This window comes from Aquila chrysaetos, chromosome 7 (genome assembly GCF_900496995.4).
Source record: "Aquila chrysaetos chrysaetos chromosome 7, bAquChr1.4, whole genome shotgun sequence".
NCBI lineage: Eukaryota > Metazoa > Chordata > Aves > Accipitriformes > Accipitridae > Aquila > Aquila chrysaetos.
Window position 1 is genome coordinate 23,055,990 of NC_044010.1, and position 23,707 is coordinate 23,079,696.

Genomic DNA, 23,707 nt, shown 5'->3' on the forward strand with positions numbered 1-23,707 from the left:
ACCAGCCTAGCACCAAGGAGAACAAAACCACTGTTCTTCTGCGTGTAAGACATACTACTTCCGACACATTTTAACATAGAAATTCATTAAGCACTTTCTGGGGCAAATTAAATCCTCTCTTATTTGTTTTCAAATAATAGTTCAGGGCAAGACTGAAACACATTCTACATCTAGCACCCGCTCTCTCTCATGGTGACTCCCTCACAACTTTCTTTCTCGAGAGGAGGAAGAGCAGCCCACCAGAAGTCTTCCCCAACACTGAGCTGCTTTTCTACACTAAACTCAACCTCTTCAGAAACCAGTGACTAACAAAAGATCTGTAGCTTCTGCTTTTAATCTGATTTTTTCTATGAGCAAAATTGGTTTTCCTCTGCCAAAGACAATGGTATTTAGAAATAAGTGGTATGAAAACAGAGTTCCTCTCAAGACAGGCAATTAAACCAGAGCAACAAGCTCCAGTAACAACCTAAGTACGAGAAGACTATGCCAGGAGGGGTTTGACCCAAACTAGGATGGCTAGCAACTGCTTCTTCCCCTTTCTACACATGAATACTTATTTACGTTGAGTCTTAGTTCCTATTCTCCTTCTTCAACCATCAAGCCAAGTGACCTGAAACAGACAGCCAAATAAATAACCAAATTAATTCTTTCAAGTGCTAAATAGGTCCGTTAACATTTCCAAGTATCTGAAATAAATAATCCAGAAACACTAAAGTGTAGGCATTCATCTTTACCAAAAGAATCCCTCCACCTGCTTTTCCTGAGGCAGATCTTCCCATGTGAGAACGCAAGAAAGTTTTTGTGATCACAGATGTCCACCCAAAGTACCGCCTGCCAACCATCGCACGTTGTTTTCCAATTCAGTATTTTCAAATGCACCTAGCAAAACCCTAACACCATAATATCACAAAGCAATGCCACAAGCCTTTTAAATGCTTTCCTCATAACTTCCCTCACATTTGCCATAGGCAGGCCAGTGCAGTTCAGACAGCTACTGCTCTTACCGTTTTGGCCTGCTGGCAGGAAGAGCAAGCAAACCACAAATGCTGTTACCATTAACCTTTTTGTCTCTAGTTTAAGACTGTTCAGATAGACTGTCAAGTTTATGGTTTTTATCTTTTTTGTACATTTGTGGATATTCTTTCATACCTTTTCCTCCTGTTCAGGCTTCATTCCCTACCTACAGTATCTTTCCTCTTGCCTGCCATTAAACACCTGCTAAGCAGTAATAATTTATACTTCAAAATTTGCACTTCTTGTCCCAAACAGGTGAAAAAAAAAAAAACAAAACTTTTTTAATCCGTAGGATAGTTATCCTATTTACCCCAGCTACTGCTCCTCACCCAGCAGCAGGGGATCAGCCCAGCTGAGCCCAGCCTCCCCTGCCCGCAGGCCCCATGCATGGCAGGTCGGACACCAAAGCCCCACTCGCAAAGGGGCTTCTGCCCCCCGTCAGGCACCCAGCTGGAAACCCCGTGCTCTGCCCAGTCTCTCTTCTGGACCCCCTCCACTCCCTACGCGTTCAGACAGGAAAAAAAGCCACAAGCCATTTGGGTTCTGAGGTTCAGGCAAGTTCTGAAGAGCTATTCTAAAATTAAAGAAATATTACAGTGTTCCTGTCTTCTCCGACAGCCCTGCAAGGAGGTGTCAAGCACAACCCTTGAGCAAGGCAGCTGACTGGGAAACGCAACTCCCTGGCTTTGCCTCGGGCAAGTTTATACATGTGCTCGGCACAACGCAAAACATCATTTATCTTTTAATATACTAATGTCCCGCACTGTCACTGGTAAAATTAACAGTGCTCTCACTGCTAACAATAATACAGCTGGTATTACAGAAACCTTTTGCCACTGTTCAAAGACAGAAAAATAAAGTTAGCTCTGAAAAGACAAAATAAGCTTTAAGCGAAGAAGCCTTTGTCAATTCTTTTAAACCACTCTCACATTAAGCAAAACTTACAGGCAAATATGATCACCATAAAGTTAATTCATGTTTGAGTTCTAACCTTTACTGAATCACTTAAGAAAAAAAAAAAATTTCCTTGGTGCCTTTTACAGAACAGATTCACCCTAAACACAGCTATCAAACACCACAGGTGATACAGCCAGCATTTAAATCACCTATTTAAGTTTACAATATAAAAACATCACTTCACTTTTACTTCTTTATCAACATAGCTTTTATGACTATAATAAATTTTAGTTATTTTATTTTCCTCCAATTTTGATTAGCACATCTTTCACTTTAGAAAGAAAAAAGTTCAGGGAGCAGAGAGGAAGAGCACATTTTCATCTGGTAATTTTCTACCCCAAGACTCATGAAAAAAAAAAAAATCTATTCAGTACGGTTTGGCATTTGACAGCATCTTGTAGTCTATGCACATGGGGTCTACAAGAATCTGAAAACCACTGACAGCTCTCACTCATTAGATAACTTGGAACTGTAGGCTACTCTAACAGGAGGTCAGATTTCACCCCTACCTGAAACACGCAGTCACTACTTGTCACCTCTTCCATCCCACTCAACAGAAAATGTACACCCTTACGTATGCATTTCACTCGTGACAAACTTGCCGTCTTGCTTTGGAGTCAACGTCAACTCTATCTCGAGAGACCACTGATAAAATAACAAGTCAGACCTCTCGACCACAAGTTTGAGAAGACACTTGCCCCAGGCAGCAGAAGCCCCAAACCTGCCTGAACATCATTCTGGACGAGAACTTTTGCTCTCTGCGATATCAACTCTTGCTGCCCGTATAGCAACAATTACTCAGATCCTATTAAAACAGACTTTAACCAGAAGATATCCTCAGCTCAGAAAGCTTTTGTCACATGACATCTTAACGTGTCACTTTCTAGTGTGCTCAGTCAGCCCCAGAAACAGTAAATCGCATTTGAATATTAAAGATAAATGTTTTCCACCACTCGCTCAGGGATACACCACCCCCCTTCCAAAAGTGACTGCTTCCTCCCCGTGGGTCTTCACAGACTGGATTCGCACTCTTTGTTAAATAAAGCTTTATAGTATCTCTGAACATTTATAGTGCCATGACTCAGTTAAATTCTAATCAGCCTGTGAGCTGTCAGACCCTGCAGGCAGGCAGGTCCCCTCAAAAAAAAAAAAAAAAAAAAAAAAAAAAAAAGAATAATATAGTCTCCAGATTCCAGAGAGGTAAGGCAGAAGGGGACAACTTCCACTTCAGCTTTCCTATCAGCACCGCAATCCCAAAGCCAGAAACCCCACCGTTTTTTCAACATTTTCAACACGTGTCAAGCATTTTAGCTGAATTCTTCTTTAAATTAAAAACCTAATAAATCATCAGAATCCACGATACAGGAGAAGAAAAAGAGAGGTACAGCACAGACACAAGGCTGTTCGCACGTTACAAAGCTGTCCCTTATTTTGCCTACACTACGTTTCTTTAGGTTTCACCACCTTCCAACTTAATCACCGACACTTACAAAGAACAGCCTCAAACAACACGTTCCATAGAGAAAAAGGGGAGGGGGGGGGAATCACCTTTAAAGGGCTTCAGGGACACAAAAACACGTCTGGAAAAGTAACAAGTAACCTTTAGTCTAGAAAGGAAACAGCGACGTCCCTCAGGAGCCCGAAGCGATGAGAAGGCATCTTTGGGGGAAGCAGGGAGCCGAGCGGGTGCCACCAACGAGAGGCGGTGGAAAAGGCACCCAAGGCACCGGCTGCCCGCTCGCAGGGAGCGGGGGAGCGGGCAGTAACAAACAGCCGAGGGGGGGGCAGAAGAGGGAAGCGTGGCCTCGCCCGCAGCTGCTGTGAAAGCAGCCGGGCGGCGGGAGGCGGCGGGCGAGGCCGCGGCCGGCGGGGCCGGGTCTCTCCGCACCCCCGGGCGGCCGCCGCAGCCGCTGCGCACCGAGCTTGCGGCTCTTTAAATAATTCACGCGCACACCGGGAGGCGGAGGAGGGGGGTGCCCCTCCGAAACGGGGACCGAGGGAGGCTTGCAGCCAGCGCTCGGGAAAACGCTCGCGGGTCTCGGGGGTGAAGACGAGTAACTTTTCCGGCCCTCCAGCTCGCCCAAACCCACCCTGGCCAGGCAAACTTTCGGCTCCCACCGCGGGGGGGGGGGGGGTGCCGGAGGGGCCGCCGTCACCGGAAACGGCCCCCGCCGCCGCGGCCGCCCCCGCGCCGGGCTCACCCCGGCATTGTTCCCCGCCCGCCGCCCGCCAGCGCGGCCCCGGCCCACCCCGCTCGGCCATTTCCCCCGCCAGCCAGCACGGCTGCCGGCGGAAGAGCGCCGCACTCACCCCGCAGCGGGCCCGCGCACCTCCCCCCCACCGCGGCGGCGGCTCCTCCCGGGCGGGCTGCCCGGTGCCCGCCGGCCGGCCTCGCCTCCGGGAGAGGCTCCGGCGGCGGCCCCCCGCGCAGGCAGCGGGTAGGCGCGCCGGCCCGGCCCAGCGGCCACAGCAGGCGAGGGCTCCGGCGGCCAGTCCCGGCGCGGAGGTCGGGGGAGCGGCGGCAGCTCCCGAAGCCGAGGTGGGCGGTTGGGTCCCCCGGCTGGAGGGGAGGGGAGGGCAGGGCAGGACGCGCCGCGCCGCCTCTCCCCTCTTCTCCCCCCGCCCCGACCCCCCGCCGCGTCCGTCCGTGCCCCCCGCCCGGCCCCGCGCACATACACGGCGAGCTGCGCTCCGCTCCGCTCTTCTCCGCGCCCCTCCGCGGCTCGGGGCTCTGCTGCAATGCCTGTGAGGCTGACTTTCAAAGCCTAACCCGCAGCCGCGATCCTCCCCGCCTTCCACCTCGCCCGCCGCGGCGCAGCCCGGCCCCTCCCCGCGCCGCGCCATTCATCTCTCCAGCCAAGTTTCTTAACCCTTTTCTAACCCCCGGCGAGGGGAGGGGAGGGGAGGGGAAGGGAGGCCGGGCCGGGCCGGGCCGGGCCGGGCCGGGCGGGGGGCGGCGGGAGGGAGGGGTGCGCCCCGCACCGTGTGGGGACGGACGGCGGCTGCGGAGCAGGTCGCCGCTAAACACGTCGCACGTACGCAAGTCGCGTCGCCTCCTGCCCTCTCTAATTAATCTAACTAAAGGCGCAGGGCCCCCGGGAAACAAACTTACGAGCGATAGCACCGGAGGACCCGTATTTAATGAAAACAGCGGTGGCTTAGAAATAACACTTTTTTTTTTTTTTTTCTTGGGCTCGCTTAGAATAACGGGGGGGGGGGGCGCTTTCAGCGGTTACCATTTGTCGCCGGTTTAGAGCTTCTGTTTTCCGCCTTTTCTCCGAAAAACACGCGCTAGAAACTTTTTTTTTTTTCCCCCCCTTGAACGAAAAGGCTCCCGCCAGCGCACGGCGGCCGCCCCGGCACCTGCGGCTGCTCCCGGGAGGGCCGGGCGGGCCCTGCCGACCGGGCCGGCCCCGCCTGCCCTCACGGCTCCCGCCGCGTCTCCTTACCCCTCGGCCTCTGCCTCCCAGGCCGGGCGGCGCGGGGATGGTGGCCGCTCCCGGGAGAGGGGAGCATCCCTCCCGCCTTCAGCCGGGGCGCCCGGCGGTCCCTGTGCCGGCGGCGGGGGGCGGGGGAGGGCCCCGGCTCCCGGACTGCCCCCCCCGCGGAAGCGGTTCGAGAATCGGGGGCACGACGGCTCCTCGGAGCCGTGCCGTTTGCCCACGTGGCGGTAAACACAGTTTGGGAGGAAAACCGGCCGTGGGCAGAGCTTGCGAGAAGAGTCAGCCCTCCATTTTGGTAGGTGGCATCCCCACAACCTCTGCTGCCAGAAACCGCGTTATACGTCAAGTTGTTCTTTAGACTTCATCCCCATCAGAGAAGAGAGTACCCAGAGGTACACGCTGAACTCGGCTGCACAGGCGAAGCTACAAAGCGCGTGTGACCTTCATCGCACCTTCTGTGTGCCTGTGTTTAACAAATGTCTCGACGCTGGGCATGGTGTTCCCCAAAGGCTTTACAGAGCACTTCGTGATACTTTTAGAAGCTAAAGGCTGAGAAAACAGAAACAAATTTGTTTACAAGTCGCTTATAAATTGTGGGATAATAACTGCGTTACCATATGCCAACATTTTAGTTCTAAAACTCAGGTAAAATAATTACAAATGGTATATTCGAGCATTTTTTCAGCAAAAGACTAGTATCGTTAAAGAACACCCGAATTTCCACTTCAGAGAAAGCAAAGGGGAGTCACGCTTGTGAAAAGCGAAATATTTTAACCTAGAGATACCATGAATGAAAGTAGATGTAGGAATGTTAAGCAAAACCTCTTTCATTTTGGAATGTACGGATTGTGTACAGGCTTACAGCTGAGCTAATAATGTATTACTTGACCTATTTTTTTAAGCCAATGAAAGATTTAGGTTAACTTCATCGTCGTGTGTTTTTAACCACTTTTTTCCAGAAACACAGCAGCATTTTCTAAAGCTACTGCGTGTCACAGTGTCTATACAACAGTCTTTTTTTGAGAGCGTTAAGTCTCATAATAGAGCCTGACCATGCTTCCATTAAAACAGCAAGTTTTGCTCTGCATTTCCATAGTAGGCTCATTAGCAAATTCTGATTGTAAAGAAATGATCTTTATTTTTTTTATTTCACAAAGAATCTTTATCTCAAAAATTTTTCAATGCTAAGCAGCTGAATTATCTAGGGAAAAGGAAATTTTCTCATTACTGCAGCAATTTAGCTGCTATTTCAATCAAGAGTGTCTGTAGTAGAGACCTCTTTCATTCTTAACCTTAGGGAACGTATTGCATAGACAAGAGACCTACAAAATGAGGAATCTTGGACAAGCAACAGAAAAAATGTGCATGTGGAATATTTGTTAAAATGATCGTTGTTGGGTAACATACAGTTGCCTGAGGACACAAGTTTCAATATGATACAATCAACTGAGACTAAGTAACACAATGTATGGATTTAGCAGGTTATTTCCAACACTTAATATTCACATCACACTGAACTGTGCCACTTGCTCATATTTACTTAAACTATGAGAATTCAAACAATATACAAAATAAATACTCTGTACAAGTAAAGGAAGACTTCCAGCACACAGTGAAATCAGTCTCTTAAGAAGTATGAAATACTGATGTGTGTTTGTTGGTTCTTCCTGTGCAGTCTTCAGCCAAACCTAAACACACACTCGCCAAGCAAAGAAGATGAGTATCTACTGATGTACCTACCGATCTACCATCTGTGGGTGGTGTCTATACCTTTACTTCGTTATAGACATCGCAAAAGGGGACATTTTTTCAATTTTTTTCTTCAAGGGGAATTCATTGCTGTAAGATGTCTGTAAATGCAAGGCCAATTATGATAGGAAAACGTCAACTACCTTTGGATCGGTCTTGGAAGAGAAAAACACCTTTATAGATGTTGTATTAGAACTCATTCCCAGAATTGCAAGCAGTTAGTGGAGGGCTCTTGGTACCGTACTTTGGTAATATCAGTGAACCACTTTATATTTATAAAAATACATAATAATACACAGCCACCCCCCACCCACCCGCCCACCCCCACACACACCCTTCTTTACAATTGCTGACCAGAAATCTCAAGACAGAAAGGTATGTTTTTGATCTAGTAGGAGTTCTATCAAAATATAATTGTGATACTGACATTCTTGAAGTACAAAATTAATCTGTGTGACCGTTTTGAAAATGGTTAAATAAATTGTTGTTGTACCTGCAACTTTTTCTTTTATCACTTTGATGATTACAATAATGTATTTTAAATTTATGAACAAAGCTACAGTTCCAGTAACAAACTTTATCTTTGTCTTTAGCTTGCTGAAGTAAAACACATAGGTCTGTGCCATGTGGTAACAAGACATGTATTATTTTCAAAAAGAAAATGAAAATGCTGTTACATGATTCCCAAATATTTTTAAGCTAACGCTAGCCTATTTTTAAATCACATAAAGCGCTTTGAAGAGCTTGGGAGAACTACAGTTGCTCTTACTTTGATTTTCCTTTGAGGCTATCTCAGCCTCTCAAAAAACTAACAGCTCTGAAACTACCTTTTTCAATCGAAATAATTAAGGCCTTGCTTTATGGCATCCAATCATGATATGAAAGGCTTAGGATGTGGTTGAGAAGCTAGCTGGCTTTACAGAAATTCATTTCCAGACTAAATCTTCCTCTAAAATAGTTTGTCAGCCTTACATAGACAAATAATGAAATTCCACCCTTGACTCAGCCTAGTTCAATTCATGTAATATGTCAGATTACCCACTATTTCGGAAGTGCCTTCACAGAGGATTAAATCACCTAGTATTCCAGAATTTATGTAGGCAGACAAAATAAATTAAAAAAAATAAATAAAAAAAGAAAAGGAATCATTATGATTCTTATTTATTCAATAATTGACTTCAGAGGAGGTTTGCCTAAATAAATGATAATCATGTAACAGTGTTCATCCATAAATCTGAACTAGTAAGGTGCAAAGGTCTGACTTTCTTCAGGAGTACTGTCTAGGACTAACTGGAATCAATGGGAACCCTCTGAGTGTTACCAGAGGAAAAGCTGGTCCAGGGCAAGGGTTTCTGCAGGGTGTACCATAGCGCATATCCTGTTTTGTTCATGACAGCAGCAAGTCTGCAACTGTTGGAGGTGGAGTTGAATTACACAATAACACGTGCAGGGAAGAGTAATATACTCTTTACATGACTGAAAGATATCAAGAGTACATACCACTTGTTACTTTATCTACCTACATTTAAAAAGATAAAGGTATTTGTATGCATACATAACTGATATCATTCCCTACCGGAGTTGTTTTCTGCCTTTTTCTTTTTTTTTTTATTACACAGTTTATTTATATTTTTACAAGTACTTCAAAGGAGGTCATCTGAGAGAAATGTACCCTCAGTGCCTCAAGTTCTTTTTTTTTCTGCATTATTTGAAAGTAGACTTCAGATTGTGACTATTTGATCTAAGAGTAATAAGCAAAGGACCAGATGCTAGAGCCTTTTCAATTACAAAAACATTTAAAAACAGCTGTACCATATAAACTCTCATGGAGGAATCATATGCTTGCAGCATCTGGTGAGTTTTGGCCATGCCTCTAACGTGCTGTATCTGTTCTGAGGCATGAGCTAGGGTGAGGCTTACTTTCCCATACGCATTTTTGGGGTGGGGGTGTGCAATTTTTGACCATAGACAGGAACTAACACCTTGGGTCTTTGGTGGCAGGAAATAAACCCCGCTTTCAGCCCCTGTAACACCTTTCATGGAAGAATCAAAGGGGCGTATGCTAAGTTGATATGACTACTGTATACTGGTTGTTAATATTTTTACCAGAATAGGATATTGGTGGTTTTAGCCAGAAGAACACATCCTGTACTTGTGAATTTTCTGCAAATTCATCCCACTCGCACAAACAAACATAAAAAATATACTTATGAGAACATTGCTCTGATGAGTCACGTTCCTGATAGTTTGAAGGCCTGTCCAGAAAATAACCAGTATGGAGTCTCTACTTCCAAACTGACATGAGAAAGTACCAGTAGAGCAGGTATAACACTATGAAAATACTGTTACTACTTGTGGGTCGACAATGATGCAAAGATAACGTTTGGGAAGGTTATATGCATGCAGCCAAAACTGTTCAGAACATGCATATTCCTTTCAGACTTCGTATTTTCCCCTTTTCTTTCACAAAGATGTTCCCTATATCGGCAATAACCGATTGAATGAGGACTGAAGTGTCGTGCCCTCCCTCACACTCCGCATTTAGAAGTTAGTCTCAGCAGCAATATTGTTTCACAGACCCATTTTTCTGGCTGGCTATCATGAAATCTGGATAACCCTTTGTCATGGTTCTCATGATGACACAAGCCATGTTGTTGAAACAGTATGTTCTAAAATAAAATGAACAGTTCGTACAAATTATACATACGGTGATCTGGCAGCCAGTACCACACTGCAAATGAATAAAGTTCTGGAAAGGACAATTAGGAACCAGCTAAAAAAATGAAGCTAAAGTGCCCTGTGTTTGCCCTTCAGAATAACACAGGTACTGGGCAAATGTTTCACAATATATGAACACTTTAATTACATATTAAAATTGTAATAATATTCTTTAGTACAAATGATCTTAAGTGCTCTGACTCAAGTAAATGAAACTACTGTGTTAAGCTAAACTGTGTATCTCATGTGTTTTTATTAAATATATTTACCTCCCCACATATTAGCTTATGAATAAGAGAACCTTTGATGGAAAGCCAATAATATGAAATACAAGTGATTTTAATACACTTAAGCTATAGTTCTACCCATCCACTAACTTGGAACATTTACTTGAGTTACATTAAGTAGAAGTTTTCACTTCTTTATTCTTTTTCTCCTTTTGTAAGAAAAATAAAAAATAATAGCTTATTTTATTTAACAACAAATAAAAGGAAAACAAGCAAGTCCTGATTTATTTTATCTGATTTCAGTTAGAGTGTAAAGTAAATATCAAATTTCTAATATGGCACAGGGTACCTTACTTCAGCCAGCTCAGCCCTCATACGTCGGAAGAATGGATGTTTTATTGATGAAATAATACAATACCAGTGTCTTGAATGCCAAGGTAGCATCTTTTCCATTTGTCTGTAATTTTTTTTTCTAAGTTGCTGATTGTTTTCTTTCTTTTTTTCATTGTTAGAGTTGGAGGGAGTGGTGAAGGGAAGAGGTTGGCCTCAGAAGATTACTGGAATCCAAAAGTACTGAAGGTCTTTATTATTTTCTTGTTTTATAATGAAAAGAAAAAGATATTATTTTGGAAAAACCTACACTTAACAATTTTCACAAATGCACAAAAACATAACGGAAAGAGAAAGAACATGGACTACTACCCAACATTTCCTAACATCACTCATGAAGGCCTTCAGAAAAGTAACACCTAAGAAATTCTGAAAAAAATCTGGCTGCTTTGGCTATGTACCTAAAAGGTGACTGTTTGGAAAACATGGTCCCAGTTCTGAGGATTAAATATTCTCAGAAAAATTGGCACTTACCTACTTAACATCACAGATGTAGTCACAAGTGATTACTACTTCTGTTTACCTACAGATGCCTAATGGGAAAATCCACTTAAATTGTGTATCAAAAAACTTAAGGAACTCAAATCACTGGGCCATGTAAGCTTAGATATGTTTCTGCTTGATTGTATTTTATGTGATTAGTTTATCAGAATCACATTAGCTATACTTTTATAACTGATCCAACTATATATCTTTGCATATTTTTATTAGCATACAAATATCTAGATTTTATTAGGAGACATTAGGTTCACTAAATGTTAGATATATAACAAATCCAGCTTTGATGCTGTTGATCATCATACCAGTATTTTACGTGTGACATAAAGCTGGCAGAGGCATAGGAGTGATTCAACTCACCATAAACTAGATAGCAACAGTTATGTTCACATAAGTTACGTCCCCTCTTAGAGCTAGGAAATTTCTCTTGCCACTTTTTGCATATTTTTTAGAAAACTGACTACCCGAGATTGCTCTTGTTTTGAAAACCAAGGAGTAGGAATGTGGGAATACTTCCATATATAAACAGCAGATGCTATAACCTGTTTCTGTATATATAATTCTAATTTTGAAATAATTGCATCTCTTTTTTCTTGTCCGATATATAATTAAAAAAAAAAGTGAAAATATTTTCTGTGGAGGAGAAAATTCATTCTGAATTTTGATGACTTAGCACTTGTGTCTCTGTGTTAACGTTCTTCATTTGAACAACATCCATTTTGCTGCATTACAATGGCCACACAACTTTAAATTTTAGAGTAAAAGCTTGAGTGGAGAAAAAAAATACATTTTGTGAATAGTTTGAAAGTTTTGTTTCATGTTTATTTGGACTGAGAAGCAACATTTTAAGTCCTCCAATATTTTTATAATTATTTCCCACAGTACAATTCATTTGGGAAGCCAGGACCTTAATGTTGTCTTGATAAAATACTCCCAAGAAGCCTGAACTTGGAAGACGCTCATACAGAGGGAGGAGAAGTTTGTACTCTTAGGGGTTCCTGCTTCTCACTTCCTCCCCCATCTGAGGAATCAGATGGTCAAGCAGCAGGACAAAGAAATATTTCAAAAGTTTTCATGTTGAATTTTGTCTAACTTGATGCTGTGCCTACTTTCTTGTTTTGTTTTGTTGTTTTGTTATTTTGTTTAAGCAGAATACTCTCATCTCATACAAAATACAAATGGATCCATGTTTTTCTGATACTCTCTATTTAAAATTACTCCATTCCCTAAAATACTTTCTTTAATGTAAACGACACTGTAACTCTTGATACATCAGTTCTTTAACATTATTGCTAACTTTCTTAATAGGACGGTAAGGACTCATGTGACTCCTTACAGGTATCTTCTAAAATATGTTACGTTCTGTATGCCTTATAACTCTTAAATATTTTACTGGCCGGGAACATTGTCTACCAGCAGAAATGTACAAAAAAGGTTACTTGAAAAAATGTATTTGAAAAAAAGGTGTCTGTGTGGTTTGTCTAGAGCAGATTTAAACTCTTGAAAAGGTGATCACTAGTCACAATTATTTAACAAATAATTAATAAGCAGTTAAATTTGCCAGGTCGACAGAATATAAATTCATTAAATCCATAAACATTTCTTCACCTCTCCCAAGCCACTTTATGTACTAGTTATTTGTAATTTTCTACTTATGCTATCTGTTTGATGTTGCTCATATGGATGCTTAAAGCAAGCTAAAAAATGAAGCAAAAATTCAGATGAATTCTTGGCTTTTTGAAACAAATAGTTTTATGTGTTTTCCAGAGTTATTCCTTCAACTGTAAATAGATTTTGTTCATTTCCTTTCTATAAAGAAAAGGCAGAAACAATTTACTGTCTTATGACTGTCACTATTCTCTACCAAAATTCTCTTTCCCAGTAACAGAGATCTACTACAATTCCAGTAATAAGCTGTACTTGGATTTATGAGTAAAACACAGCGTAAATCATGACATGAAGACATGTAATTCTGTTTTCTGTGACTCATCAGCTTCTTCCCAGTTCCACCTTCATATCAAAAAAAAAATTCTATTTTTTTTTTAAATTGTGGGGTAAATTGCATGGTGTGGACCATGCAAAAGAGGAGGATATTCAACCTTTCCTCCTATTGCACAGCTCTTCTCTTCCTTACAAGTTTTCATTCCTTCCTTCCCCTATCTCTTCACTGAGAGCTGAAGTATCAGTGAACATTTTCAACATTTTCCGATCCTGCTAGAATGTTTCTGATAGAAAATCTGTAAACCAGAAGATAAAGAGTAACCTGTTGAAGGTTTTCTCAAATTCTTAAAGATTGATAAAAATCAGATTTGCAGAATGTTTCACCCAATTATTATGATTAATCATCTTTTTCTTTTCTCTTCTGGGGTTAAATGAAAAACAGTAACAATAAGCATTATTTAGTTGCTGGAATCCAAAACAAAGCAAGAGATGCAACACCAGGAGATGCATGCACCAGGATGCACAAATTCTGTTCGTTATATTGAAAAAAGAGCTATGTTGATACACAGAAAGCATAAAATCCCTGCGTGAATTACTATCTTATTTTACATCCCCATAATGCACCATCACCAAAATACAGATTTGCCATTGACTTCAGTGAGCATGGAATCAAATTCTGTATTTTGGGTGGGCTTTTTACGTTTTAAAATTTTCAGCAAGACAGCAATGAGACGTAACCTTCTCCTAAAGACAGGTTCTCATTCTCCAGCTACTCTAATTTTGCTAGATCTCGATGTTCTTCTTGAATGCCTGAGGGACTTTATCTTCCTGTTTGGCACGGTTCTAAATTGGCTTAAATCGTATTTATCCAACAGTTACCTGCATTATATTTTCAAGGGTAATTTGTGTTCTTCTCCTAGAGCATTTATTTCTCGGGCTCTGTAGGGTTCCATTTTGGCTCCATTCTTACTCAGCAATCCAAAGCTGCCTGTGCGCAGGGCTGTTCATTGGCATGATGCTGGGTTTCATTTCTATGCCGACAAGACACAGGTCTATTTGTCAACCAAACCAGCAATTTCAAACTATGCTATTACCATATTGACAAGCTGGTGACTGTAAAAGCCTCTATAAGCATCAATTTTCTTCAGTTAAAATCAGACAAAACTGAGCTGTTCATGGCTGACTCTTGCCATCAACCCAAACCCACTTGAACTTCTAACCCATCTTTAAAATTCAACCCAGGTTCACTGGTTAAAAACCTTATGTCATTTTTGATTGCAAGCTCTTCTTTCAGTATTGGAGTCAAAAGAATAAGGCTTCCTATTATTAGTTGAAGTAAACGTGCTTTGCTTATTGCTCATTCATGCTTTTATGTTCCCTAGACTAGATTATTTTAATACCCAGCTTGTTGATCCACCGATGAGACCAATTATCAAATTTCATCTTGTATAGCAAGTTCTGTTTTCCAGGGCAATGTACTGTACAGACTAATGCATGTTTCATAACTGCTGTTCTCTCATGGTGGCTACTGATACACCACAAAATCTATTTAAGCTATTACTGCTCTTGCCCTATGAAGTTTTTCATGAACTTTGACTTCTTACTAAGAGATATTTGTCAGGGGGCTGATCCTACCCAGTTAAGTTAATGGAAGCTTTATCACTGACTTCAGAAAACATGAGCTGTAAACCCACGTGGCCTCTACTCATGTTCTTAAAGCTATTGCATGGACACTGGGTGATGGCTTTCTGCTCGTAACTATGTCTTTTTCAGAAAGAGTTGGTGTATCCCAACTGGCAGATTCAGAAGCGCTTTGCAGCTCCTGAATCCAGGTGCTTGTGCACTATGGCTATATCCTACATATTGAAGTGAAACCTAGGTATACACACTATTTCTTTGCAAACTGATTTTCTTCTGAAGGAAACCCTCGTGTGACCTCCCTTCCGTCAGGTTGATGAGAGGACTAGGACTGTCAGAGGCAGTCTGGGCTGCTGTGCCTGGCGATGGTCTGAGTATGTCACAAGCTGCACAAGATTTGCATTGTTTTCTGAGGAGTTCTGGCTTGTGAAGGTGTTTTGTCTGTCAGCTGCCATGGATTAAGGAGCTGTTTAATTTTATTTTGGTCCTTGTAGTCATTTGTAAGAATTTGCACTAAGCACTCTTTACTATTAACTAATAAATAAATAACCCCAAAGCCCACCCTGGCAAACAAACAACAGCAGCCTGTTTATTCAGGCAACCTTATTCAAACAAGTTCCTTACTTCTTGGGTGGTGCTACTGAAGTCAGCGAAAATTCTCTGTAACAAAACATACCATAACCTAAGTCAGCAGCAGTTGAGTGGCAAAGTGGCTAGCCCACCTTACTGGCCTTCCTGATGGCATGCATTTCTGCTGGACAGTTGATTACTGATTCTTGTGGTTGCTCAGGTTTGCACACTCAGGTATGGTTGTACTGATCTGAGGCAGGATCTAGCTTTAGGACTAACACATTTTATTATTTGTCCAATATGTTCTTATGAGTAAAAAAAAAAAAAAAAAAAAGGAATATATTAAGAGTTTTATCCCCAGGATTTGGCTTTTAAATGACCAGAAATTAAACCTACCAGAATAATGTTACTAGAACCTTTCCTGAGAACAGAGAAATTAGAAGGTGAGTAATAGGGAAAGGGAGGATTTATGACTATCTAGCCACTGACAGTGAAGGTAATTTCAGAACGGACTGCAAAACACTTGTTTACAGAAAGTCCTTACAAGGGCAAGAGTTGCCGCACAAAGGAGTGCCACTGTTTAAAAGAAAAAGACCAGTTGTAGAACCCCTAAAGTTGTAGCTAAGAATATGGTCCTACAGGGATTATACTGAAGATTAAAATACTTTGGCTCTAGTGACTGCTGTAATGAGAATACATATGGAGATAAACTGACAGAGCTGAAAAGTATTTAATTTAGATGACAGCCTACAAAAATTAATGTGAAAATGAGAATTGCTTAGAGGTAATAGATTGAGGGTACAAGATTCATTTTTTAAGTGTTAACCTTTTACATGACAGTGTGATACTGTAATTAAAATGGCAACATTCTTTGTTTGGAGAATTTATTTTACATTCTAATTGCTTTGTAGTTCCTAGGCTAGAAATTTTTTCAAGCAATTTCTGACTGACAGAAGTCAAGGATTTTTCACAGCAGTACGATGGAATGAGTGAGCTTCATTGTACTGCGCACAAGATTAAGCAGCAGCTTGTTTTAATTGTCGTGATTAAATTAAACTATTCTTGAATATTAATATTTGTTCTGGTCCATCTTGAATATGAACATGGAAATTCAATGAATTTCTTTCTAGTAACCTGATCCTTAAGAACTTGCCCCAAACTTTGAGCCGCTTTGATGTTCAAAGGCTTTGGCTAAGATCAGAGATGAGAAGACAAAGAATGGGGACCTCTTCACAATATCTTTACCTTTGAAGTCTCAGGTTAAAAGTACTATTACTGTTTGCTTAAACAAGCAAGAGAATGAAGGATAAGACCATGAATTATAATAACAGAGAAATGACAAATGTTTTGCATGAAGTACATTTCCTTGTCAGGAGAGAGAACATTCTTCTAGCAGATTTCCAAAGAGATTGGCAGTTTCTAGAGAGTCAATTATAGGGAAGAAAGAGATGTATCATTGTACTTTGTTTTTAACCGTTTAAGTGGGAATAAAGAATTCATTTGGAATTTTTCCCTTTGTTTTCCTCTACATTTCATACTACTGGTAGTAAACATGCACATTATCCAACTGTCAACAAATCCCCTAGACTCAAGCCTGGAACAGTACATCCCACATTTTCCCCATGAAAGTCTTTCATGAAAGCTCCTCTGTCATTCAAAATCATACTATTCCCTCCTCTATTTATTTCTAAGTGTCACTCAGCTCCATTCCACCAGCTTGGAAAAACGTCAAGAACTTTTATCTTCAGAGTCACTTGCCAGTTCTGTTTAGTGAACAAGCCAGCAGGGGCCTCTGGTGCCATCAACGCAGCTCAGTCAGTGCCCCTCTCTTTAGGGATGGAGTATATCGTTATCCCAACGGCTGGACAGAAAAAGATGCATTTTTAGAATAGTTCTCAGGGAGCAGTTACTGGAAATCTCCTCCCTTGAGACAGTCTATTGGCAACAAGTTTTGCTGCTGTGACATGAGGTATTGCATCAAGGCCCAATCCTGTCACTAATAAAGTTAGTGGGAAACATGCCATTCTTTTCAAGTGAAGTCAACAGGATTAGTGTAAAAAATCAGAGCTAAAAAATATACCTTGCATCTACAAATGCAAATGGAAAGTCATGTCACAAGTGGGAATGTCATTTTATGTCTGTTTTCAGAATCCAGCTTTGTTTCAAACCAGAATAAGCCGCTTCCCCAAATTTAAAATTTACACTAAAGAAAATGGACATGTTATTTTCATACTACAGCATTTCCATTCTTGGTTTTGGGGGTGTTTATTTAAGTATGCATCTTAAAAGAAGTCAAGGACAGACTGTTTCCGTGTTGGATTTTTTTTTTCCTCCTAAAACACCCCACTTTTTTTAGTTTCCTCTAAAACAAGGCATAGACATTGTAGAGATTTTAATTTTTAACAGAACGATTTTCTGATAGAAAACTGTTTAAACTTTTCCTTAACCAGCTCTAGCAGGCTCTTTTAATTACCAACAGACACATTACACAGCTGTGCTAGAAAACATTACTTAACCTGCTCAGCTTGAATGGAGAATTTCTGTTGATCTCAGCTGTCAGACCAACAGGCTCTTGACTGCACTAACAGGTAACAGTTAGTTCCACTGTCTTGGCAAGTGGACTTTTCCTATACAGAAATAACATGGTGCTGGGATATTTTTTTTTTTTTTTTAATGTAAGTAAGTGTTGGTTCATTTTTTCATAGGATATTATCATACTTGGCAATACTGGATTTAATTCCTCTTAAAATGACAGAACTGAATTGTCATCATTTTTAATGGGTAAAATCTATGCAGTTCATCTGAGGTGCTGTAAAATCTAATCAGAAATTAGACTGTAAAATTAATAGGCCTATATTCTATATAATGCTCTTTTATAAATCTGGAACTGTAGCAGATTTGGAGTTTCACATACAGTACAATTAAGCAGTGGTGGAATCTTCAGTTTAAACAAATAACCTGCGAAATAACTGGTACACCGTGCTAAAGTGTTAGTGGCTGTGTTTTACTTTGAGTAGTAGGGTACCAAATCCATTAATTCCACGCCTGGGCTTTCATTTTAGTGTAGTTCCATACCGCAGCTCTAAGCCACGGGATAACCCCCCCGGTTTATTTTTATGCGGCAAAGGTTAAGGATGACTGTAGGACACTGGTTTTGACCATGCAGCCCTTGTGTGCGGATATCCAGGTGACAGGGGGGCAGTGCTAACCCATCCCCTTTATCTGGAGAAGAGTAACAGGGAAAAATGGACAGGAGAGGCATGAGGCAAGCTGAGGAAGGAGCCAGGGTACGGCCTTTCCTTAGCAGCACCACTGAGAAAAAGGGGAGCACAGCCAGCGGTTCCCCGGCACTGCGGGAAGGGAGGGAGGTGGGTGACGGGTGTCAGCATCTCCTCCCTCCCCGGGCTTTGCCCACGTACACACACAGAGGGACAGAGCCCGAGCCAAAGTTTCCCGCGCCCAGAAAGCAATGGAGGACAACCCTAAGTGGGTCTCCTCAGGGTTTTCCTCCCCATCGCAGCAGAAGGGGGGTTGAGAGGGTGCGTGTGTTCGTGTCCCCGCCACCCGCAGCAGAAGCGGGCAATCTGACTAAACATATGTAACGTTATGTAACGCCGTAGGAACGGCTGCTGTTGACGGTGAACGATGGAAAGGTGGCAATAAGCAGATACCTAACCTTACTTCCCTGTGCTGAAATGATTCACTTCTAATGGTAATTTGCACCATTTTAACTCAGAGTACCTCCCACGTAATGATTATACAGTGTTACTATAAAACCTCAGGGTTCATCTGCAGAAACATTTCTTATGCTGGAGTTCTCTGTGGAGACATACTTATAAAAACTGGTATGAGGGGAAGATTAAATAGATAAGAGCATAAAAACAGATTATAGAATAAATACAGTCTTGTAGATCAGTTCAGCTGGGAGGCAGGAGCTTACACTACCGATTCTCCTACCGAATCCTGTAATACTGGACAAATTGCTTCATCTCTTTGCACTTCAGTTTCCCAGATTTGAAAGTAGGGTAATGCCTTTTTCAACTCTTTCTCTGCCTTATCTAAGCACACTGTAATACAGTGGGAATAGTTTCATTAGAGACATTAGCACTGTGTCTAGCCTATGGAATCTGGATCTCAGGTTAGTCTTCTAACTCAGAACAAATAATTATGAACGTATAAGCATGTTTCCTTTTGGTTTTGGTTTGTATTCTCTTTTCTTGTAGATCCTGCTGTTCATTCCATCTCTATGTCCATCCCAAAAGACAAAGAACAGTGTTTGCCAAGAGCAAAACCTCAAAATCAGTAGAGAAGTAATTTTTATCTTTTGTTTTTTAACAACCTGATAGAGAACACAGCACAGTGAAAAAGAGAATTTTTTTAAAATCTAGTTTAAAAAAAAATCTTTAGTAGTATTTCTTTATATTAATAAAGCCATTCACTGAAGTAATCTTGACTTACACAATTAGTGCATGGCAATGCAAAACAAGGTAAAAACCTTTGAAAAAGTACTTAAAGGAATAAATCTGTAACAAGGAATACACTCTCTATCGTAATTGCACATTTAAGTGGCCTCTGCTTTACCAGTCACAATTCAGAGCGACGGTGCTTGGCTTAATGCTGTCATCTTGTAGCTACTATTATAGAAATTGTAGTTGTACAATTTTCAAAGTGAGCAATTTTATGAAGTTAATTGTGTAACATTGTTTATGAATTTAAGCCACACAATTAATATATTATTCACAGGCATGCATAATGGACTCTTTGTATTGAATGATGGTTTAAGAAAAAAATGTAACTGATTTTGGAACTACAGTGATTGATTTATGAGGTAAAATTAAAAGCGCTAAGTATGTATTACTTGGCTATTCACCAGCTAAGTGGATGGGGGTAGTATGAAAAATATCTATATATAACTAACTGCAATGTATGAATATCAAGGAATCAGAGAAATTGCTTAAAGTGAAGCAAGAGGATTAACCTAGAGGTAAATGGTGAAGATTTAAGAAAGGCAATTGGCTATCAAGGGAAACTAGGCAAGAATTAGATGTTCTTGCCTGTAAAAATCTTCTCTGATGTAAGGGAATGGAAGCTTTATTCTTTGAAATTTTAAAACAGCTGGGTCAAACAATATCAAATTGAAAGACAGCACTCCAGTAACATCTCATTAATATCTTGCTTTTTAACTAATGGTGGGACTTTAAATGAAATGCTACCCAATATGAATAATGGAAACTACCTACCTCTAATGAAGAAAGGACCTCTGTGGTACCAAGGGATCTGACTTCTTGGTACTTACCAAGAAGTACTGGAAGTACTTTCCATTTTTAAGTAAGTCATTTGAAAAAAAAAAAAAACGGATGTCATTACACATGGTGAATGTCACACGAGTTCACGGGCAGTTCCATTAAAGAGCTTTACACCAAGTAAAAATTCTCAGTTTAGATAAAAGCTATGCCCTACTTTTCTGCTCTAGGTTTTTATACTAACAAATTTTACCTGAACAACAAATTGAAGAAGTCACTTGTTTTATGTCACCAGATTTCTTTCTCTGAACTGGTATTTTAACAAAAGTATGTAAAATCATGTTAATGTACATGACCAATTTGGAGGAAATACACCAAAGCAATACACTAAATTTGCTTCTTTCACCATCTTCTTCACTTACACTAAGCAAAGGAGAGTCTCAATTCACCATTAGCTGAATTCTACAAAGATCCTGCTATCCCTTATTTGAGCTACCCTGCTTCAGAAAAAATAAATAAATATGCATTCCCATGAAAATTACTGTAGTAAAGGACAGTTCCTCTTGTCAAAGGGCACAAGAACATGGGTTTAGCAAGGATGTTTGTATAATTTAATAAAAAAGTTAATCTAAGTGTCTCCATAATGATGTCTTGATTTAAGCTCTGAAATTAAGGAAGCTTCACATTTCTATGAAACAGCAATGAACAGCAGATTATAATATGATTTGCTTTTAGGCTAAAGAAAAATAACAAGTACACTTTTCCTAGATTGACAACTGTCACATATTTTGACATAGAAGCAGGACAGATGAATCATACTTTGGTTTTAGATACCTAACTTCATAAAAAATACTACAAAGCAAAAGCATTGCATCAACATGGAGCTTTTTATCCCTGAATTGCTGATGAGCAAAGTTAAATAAAATCCACCCAGATCTTGTGATTTTTACTTTCTGTTGAGCATGTGCATATAAATGTCTACGTTACATAATCTTTGTGTATAAACAATGTAACATATAGAGTATATACAAAAGCAGTTTTATTTTCACTCAGAACCACATTACTGCCTATTCTGTATTACTTGTAGCTGATAAAGTATTAAGTTAAGTTCATTTTACAACTCAGCTTTGTATTCATTCTCCATTAATTCTCCTGCCAAAGCAACGTGACCCTTCTTCCACCTGAACATTAACACACATTATAAGCTTCAGTTCTTCCTCTTTCATCTCGAAATTTTCCTTCATACTTTGTCAACTTTATATCTCATATTTTCATTGAGTTTCAGTCACGAGACTATAACAGGTCTGAGTGGCTATGTTTGAGTGTATGTTTACACTCTTATGTCATGTGTGACGGAATGACATTATGAACTCCCAGAAGACAAAACAGACTATGTGTACAGTATATCAATAATCTTTATAATATTTCATATAAAAATGAAATGGAAGTTCATAATACTCTGACACTATTGCCTTTTCTGGTGTAATTTACAGGACTTGTAGCCACCAATTTGAAATTTGTATATGCGCTAACAGTTCTGTTCACCCGCTCCACTGGCTGAGGTATGATTATATTCTCCCCAAAGAAAGAATGGCCATCAAGCACAATATGATAACTAATGGAAAGGAGAAGTTCATGTTTAGCAATCCAGCAAAATACTAATAGAAGACCAGGTTACAAAGAAATAGTCATAAAAATAGTCATAAAAAATAACTTATCTGCTATATTTCATTTGTTATTGAATAAATTAGAGTACAGTCTACTAGACATGACCTGGTGGCCTTCTAGGATTACAGATTAGAGCATGGGCTATTCAGCCCAAAGGTTAGGGCCCGTGTCCAGAACTGGGAAAGGAGCCGAATGTTCATGGCCAAAAATCAGGAACCAGAAAGTCAAACCAAGGGTCAGCAGCCCGAGCTAGGAATAAGCATCTGCACAGGAATCACGAGCTGAAATCAGAAACCCACAAGAAGAAATTACAATCGCAGGGCACAATGCAGAGGTGGCTCTGAAAATGTACGGTACAACATGCAAAAGGATGCGCTGGGGTTCTGCCTCGGAGACCTGCTTCTGAGTCACTGGCTGACGTGCTCTAGCTAACCCCTTAAAAACGGGTCCAAACTGCAGAGAAACTGATTTACTACTACAGAAGAAGGCCTTATCCCAGATCAGCAATACAGAGGATAATGTGAATATAAGGCAGTTGGTACATCTGTGTGATTGGTACGTGCAGTATGTGTTTGCTCTCATCACGCTGCAAATGGGACAGCCCAGTGCAGGTAGATACATGCTCTGCATTGGCTGACAAGCACAGTTACTAGCAGAGAGAATTCCCCCTAGTTTCTCATAAACCCAACAGCCAGCTGTAGTAGACATACCCTTGCGGAGGATGAGTGCATATAATAATCTCCATCTCTGCATCACAACTGCAGTTAGTCTTACAATAGACTCTGGGTTAAACATGTTCATTTTTGATGCTTTTGATTTTGAGAGGAGGTACTGAGGACCTGAAAGTGGGGGGGAAGCTTAAAAACTTCTTGGCATAAGAAAGATTAATATTCACATACCTTACACATATCTACAAGAATATCCAAATGACTAGTAAAACAAGTGCCAATAGAAGATTATTGTGTTGCATCAAGATAATTGCAGCCGCAGAAAATTTTTCCATGAAAAATATGGCAAATAAGCCAACCTTCTACTCTTCCAAACTGTCTGGGTGTTGAGAGGGATGGAAACTCTTTTCTCAGTTTCATACCTGTAGGTAGATTAATAGAAGGCTACCATTTCTGCTGCTGCTGACCCAGCAAGTTCCAGAGGCATTACATCCACATACCACTTTTAAATTGGGTACTAACATGCAACTTCCGAATCTGGTAAAAGCAGGAATGAATTAAAACAAACAGATCAAAGTTGCACTAGTATGAATCTTTAGAGTTTTGATAAGCCTTTGACCTTCCCATGGCTTTTTCTTAGTATCATTGCAGAGAGCAGTGCCAAATGGTCGGACTGGACTTCCACCTGTAATTTTGTATGCATGAAGCAGCAGTGGAGGAAGGCCGTATGCAACAGGACCTGGTCTGAAAAATCAGATCAAAAGCTAAAGAATAAATCATGGCCCCTTGGATTTCCCCAATGAAAAGTTTTCTTTACCTTGGACTGACACCTTCATCCTGCCAAGTCAGAGGCCTTTACTTTGCTGGACTACTGGGACACAGGAAAGGGCAGCTCTCCATCCTCGTACAGATTGTGCAAGGACTAGGAGAAATGAAGGCCCTGCACCCTCAGGGACACAGTAACTCCCATGAGTCCTTGCGAA

The 23,707-nt window shown here is 40.9% G+C and overlaps 2 protein-coding genes across 11 annotated transcripts in view; one reads left to right on the forward strand and one right to left on the reverse strand.

Moving 5' to 3' along the window:
• LOC115343862 (basic salivary proline-rich protein 1-like) overlaps window positions 1-15,573 on the forward strand; it is a 41,327-nt gene extending 25,754 nt beyond the window's left edge. Inside the window, exons 2-4 of the mRNA XM_041124962.1 lie at window positions 3,646-4,510; window positions 10,621-10,687; window positions 11,879-15,573. Of these exons, the coding sequence (XP_040980896.1) occupies window positions 3,646-4,510; window positions 10,621-10,638 (883 nt within the window). The 3' untranslated portion in view covers window positions 10,639-10,687; window positions 11,879-15,573. The remainder of the gene's footprint in view (window positions 1-3,645; window positions 4,511-10,620; window positions 10,688-11,878) is intronic.
• NRIP1 (nuclear receptor interacting protein 1) overlaps window positions 1-23,707 on the reverse strand; it is a 102,098-nt gene that overhangs the window by 74,021 nt on the left and 4,370 nt on the right. For 3 of the 10 annotated variants that reach the window (XR_003924302.1, XR_003924303.1, XR_005932889.1), the window contains exon 1: window positions 4,648-4,921. The gene's annotated coding sequence lies outside the window, so the exon portion shown is untranslated. Of the gene's footprint in view, window positions 1-3,519; window positions 3,540-3,571; window positions 3,701-4,281; window positions 4,390-4,647; window positions 4,922-5,420; window positions 5,964-23,707 lie in introns of those variants that run through there. The other 7 variants (XM_030020398.2, XM_030020392.2, XM_041124964.1 and 4 more) reach the window with 5 other exon arrangements.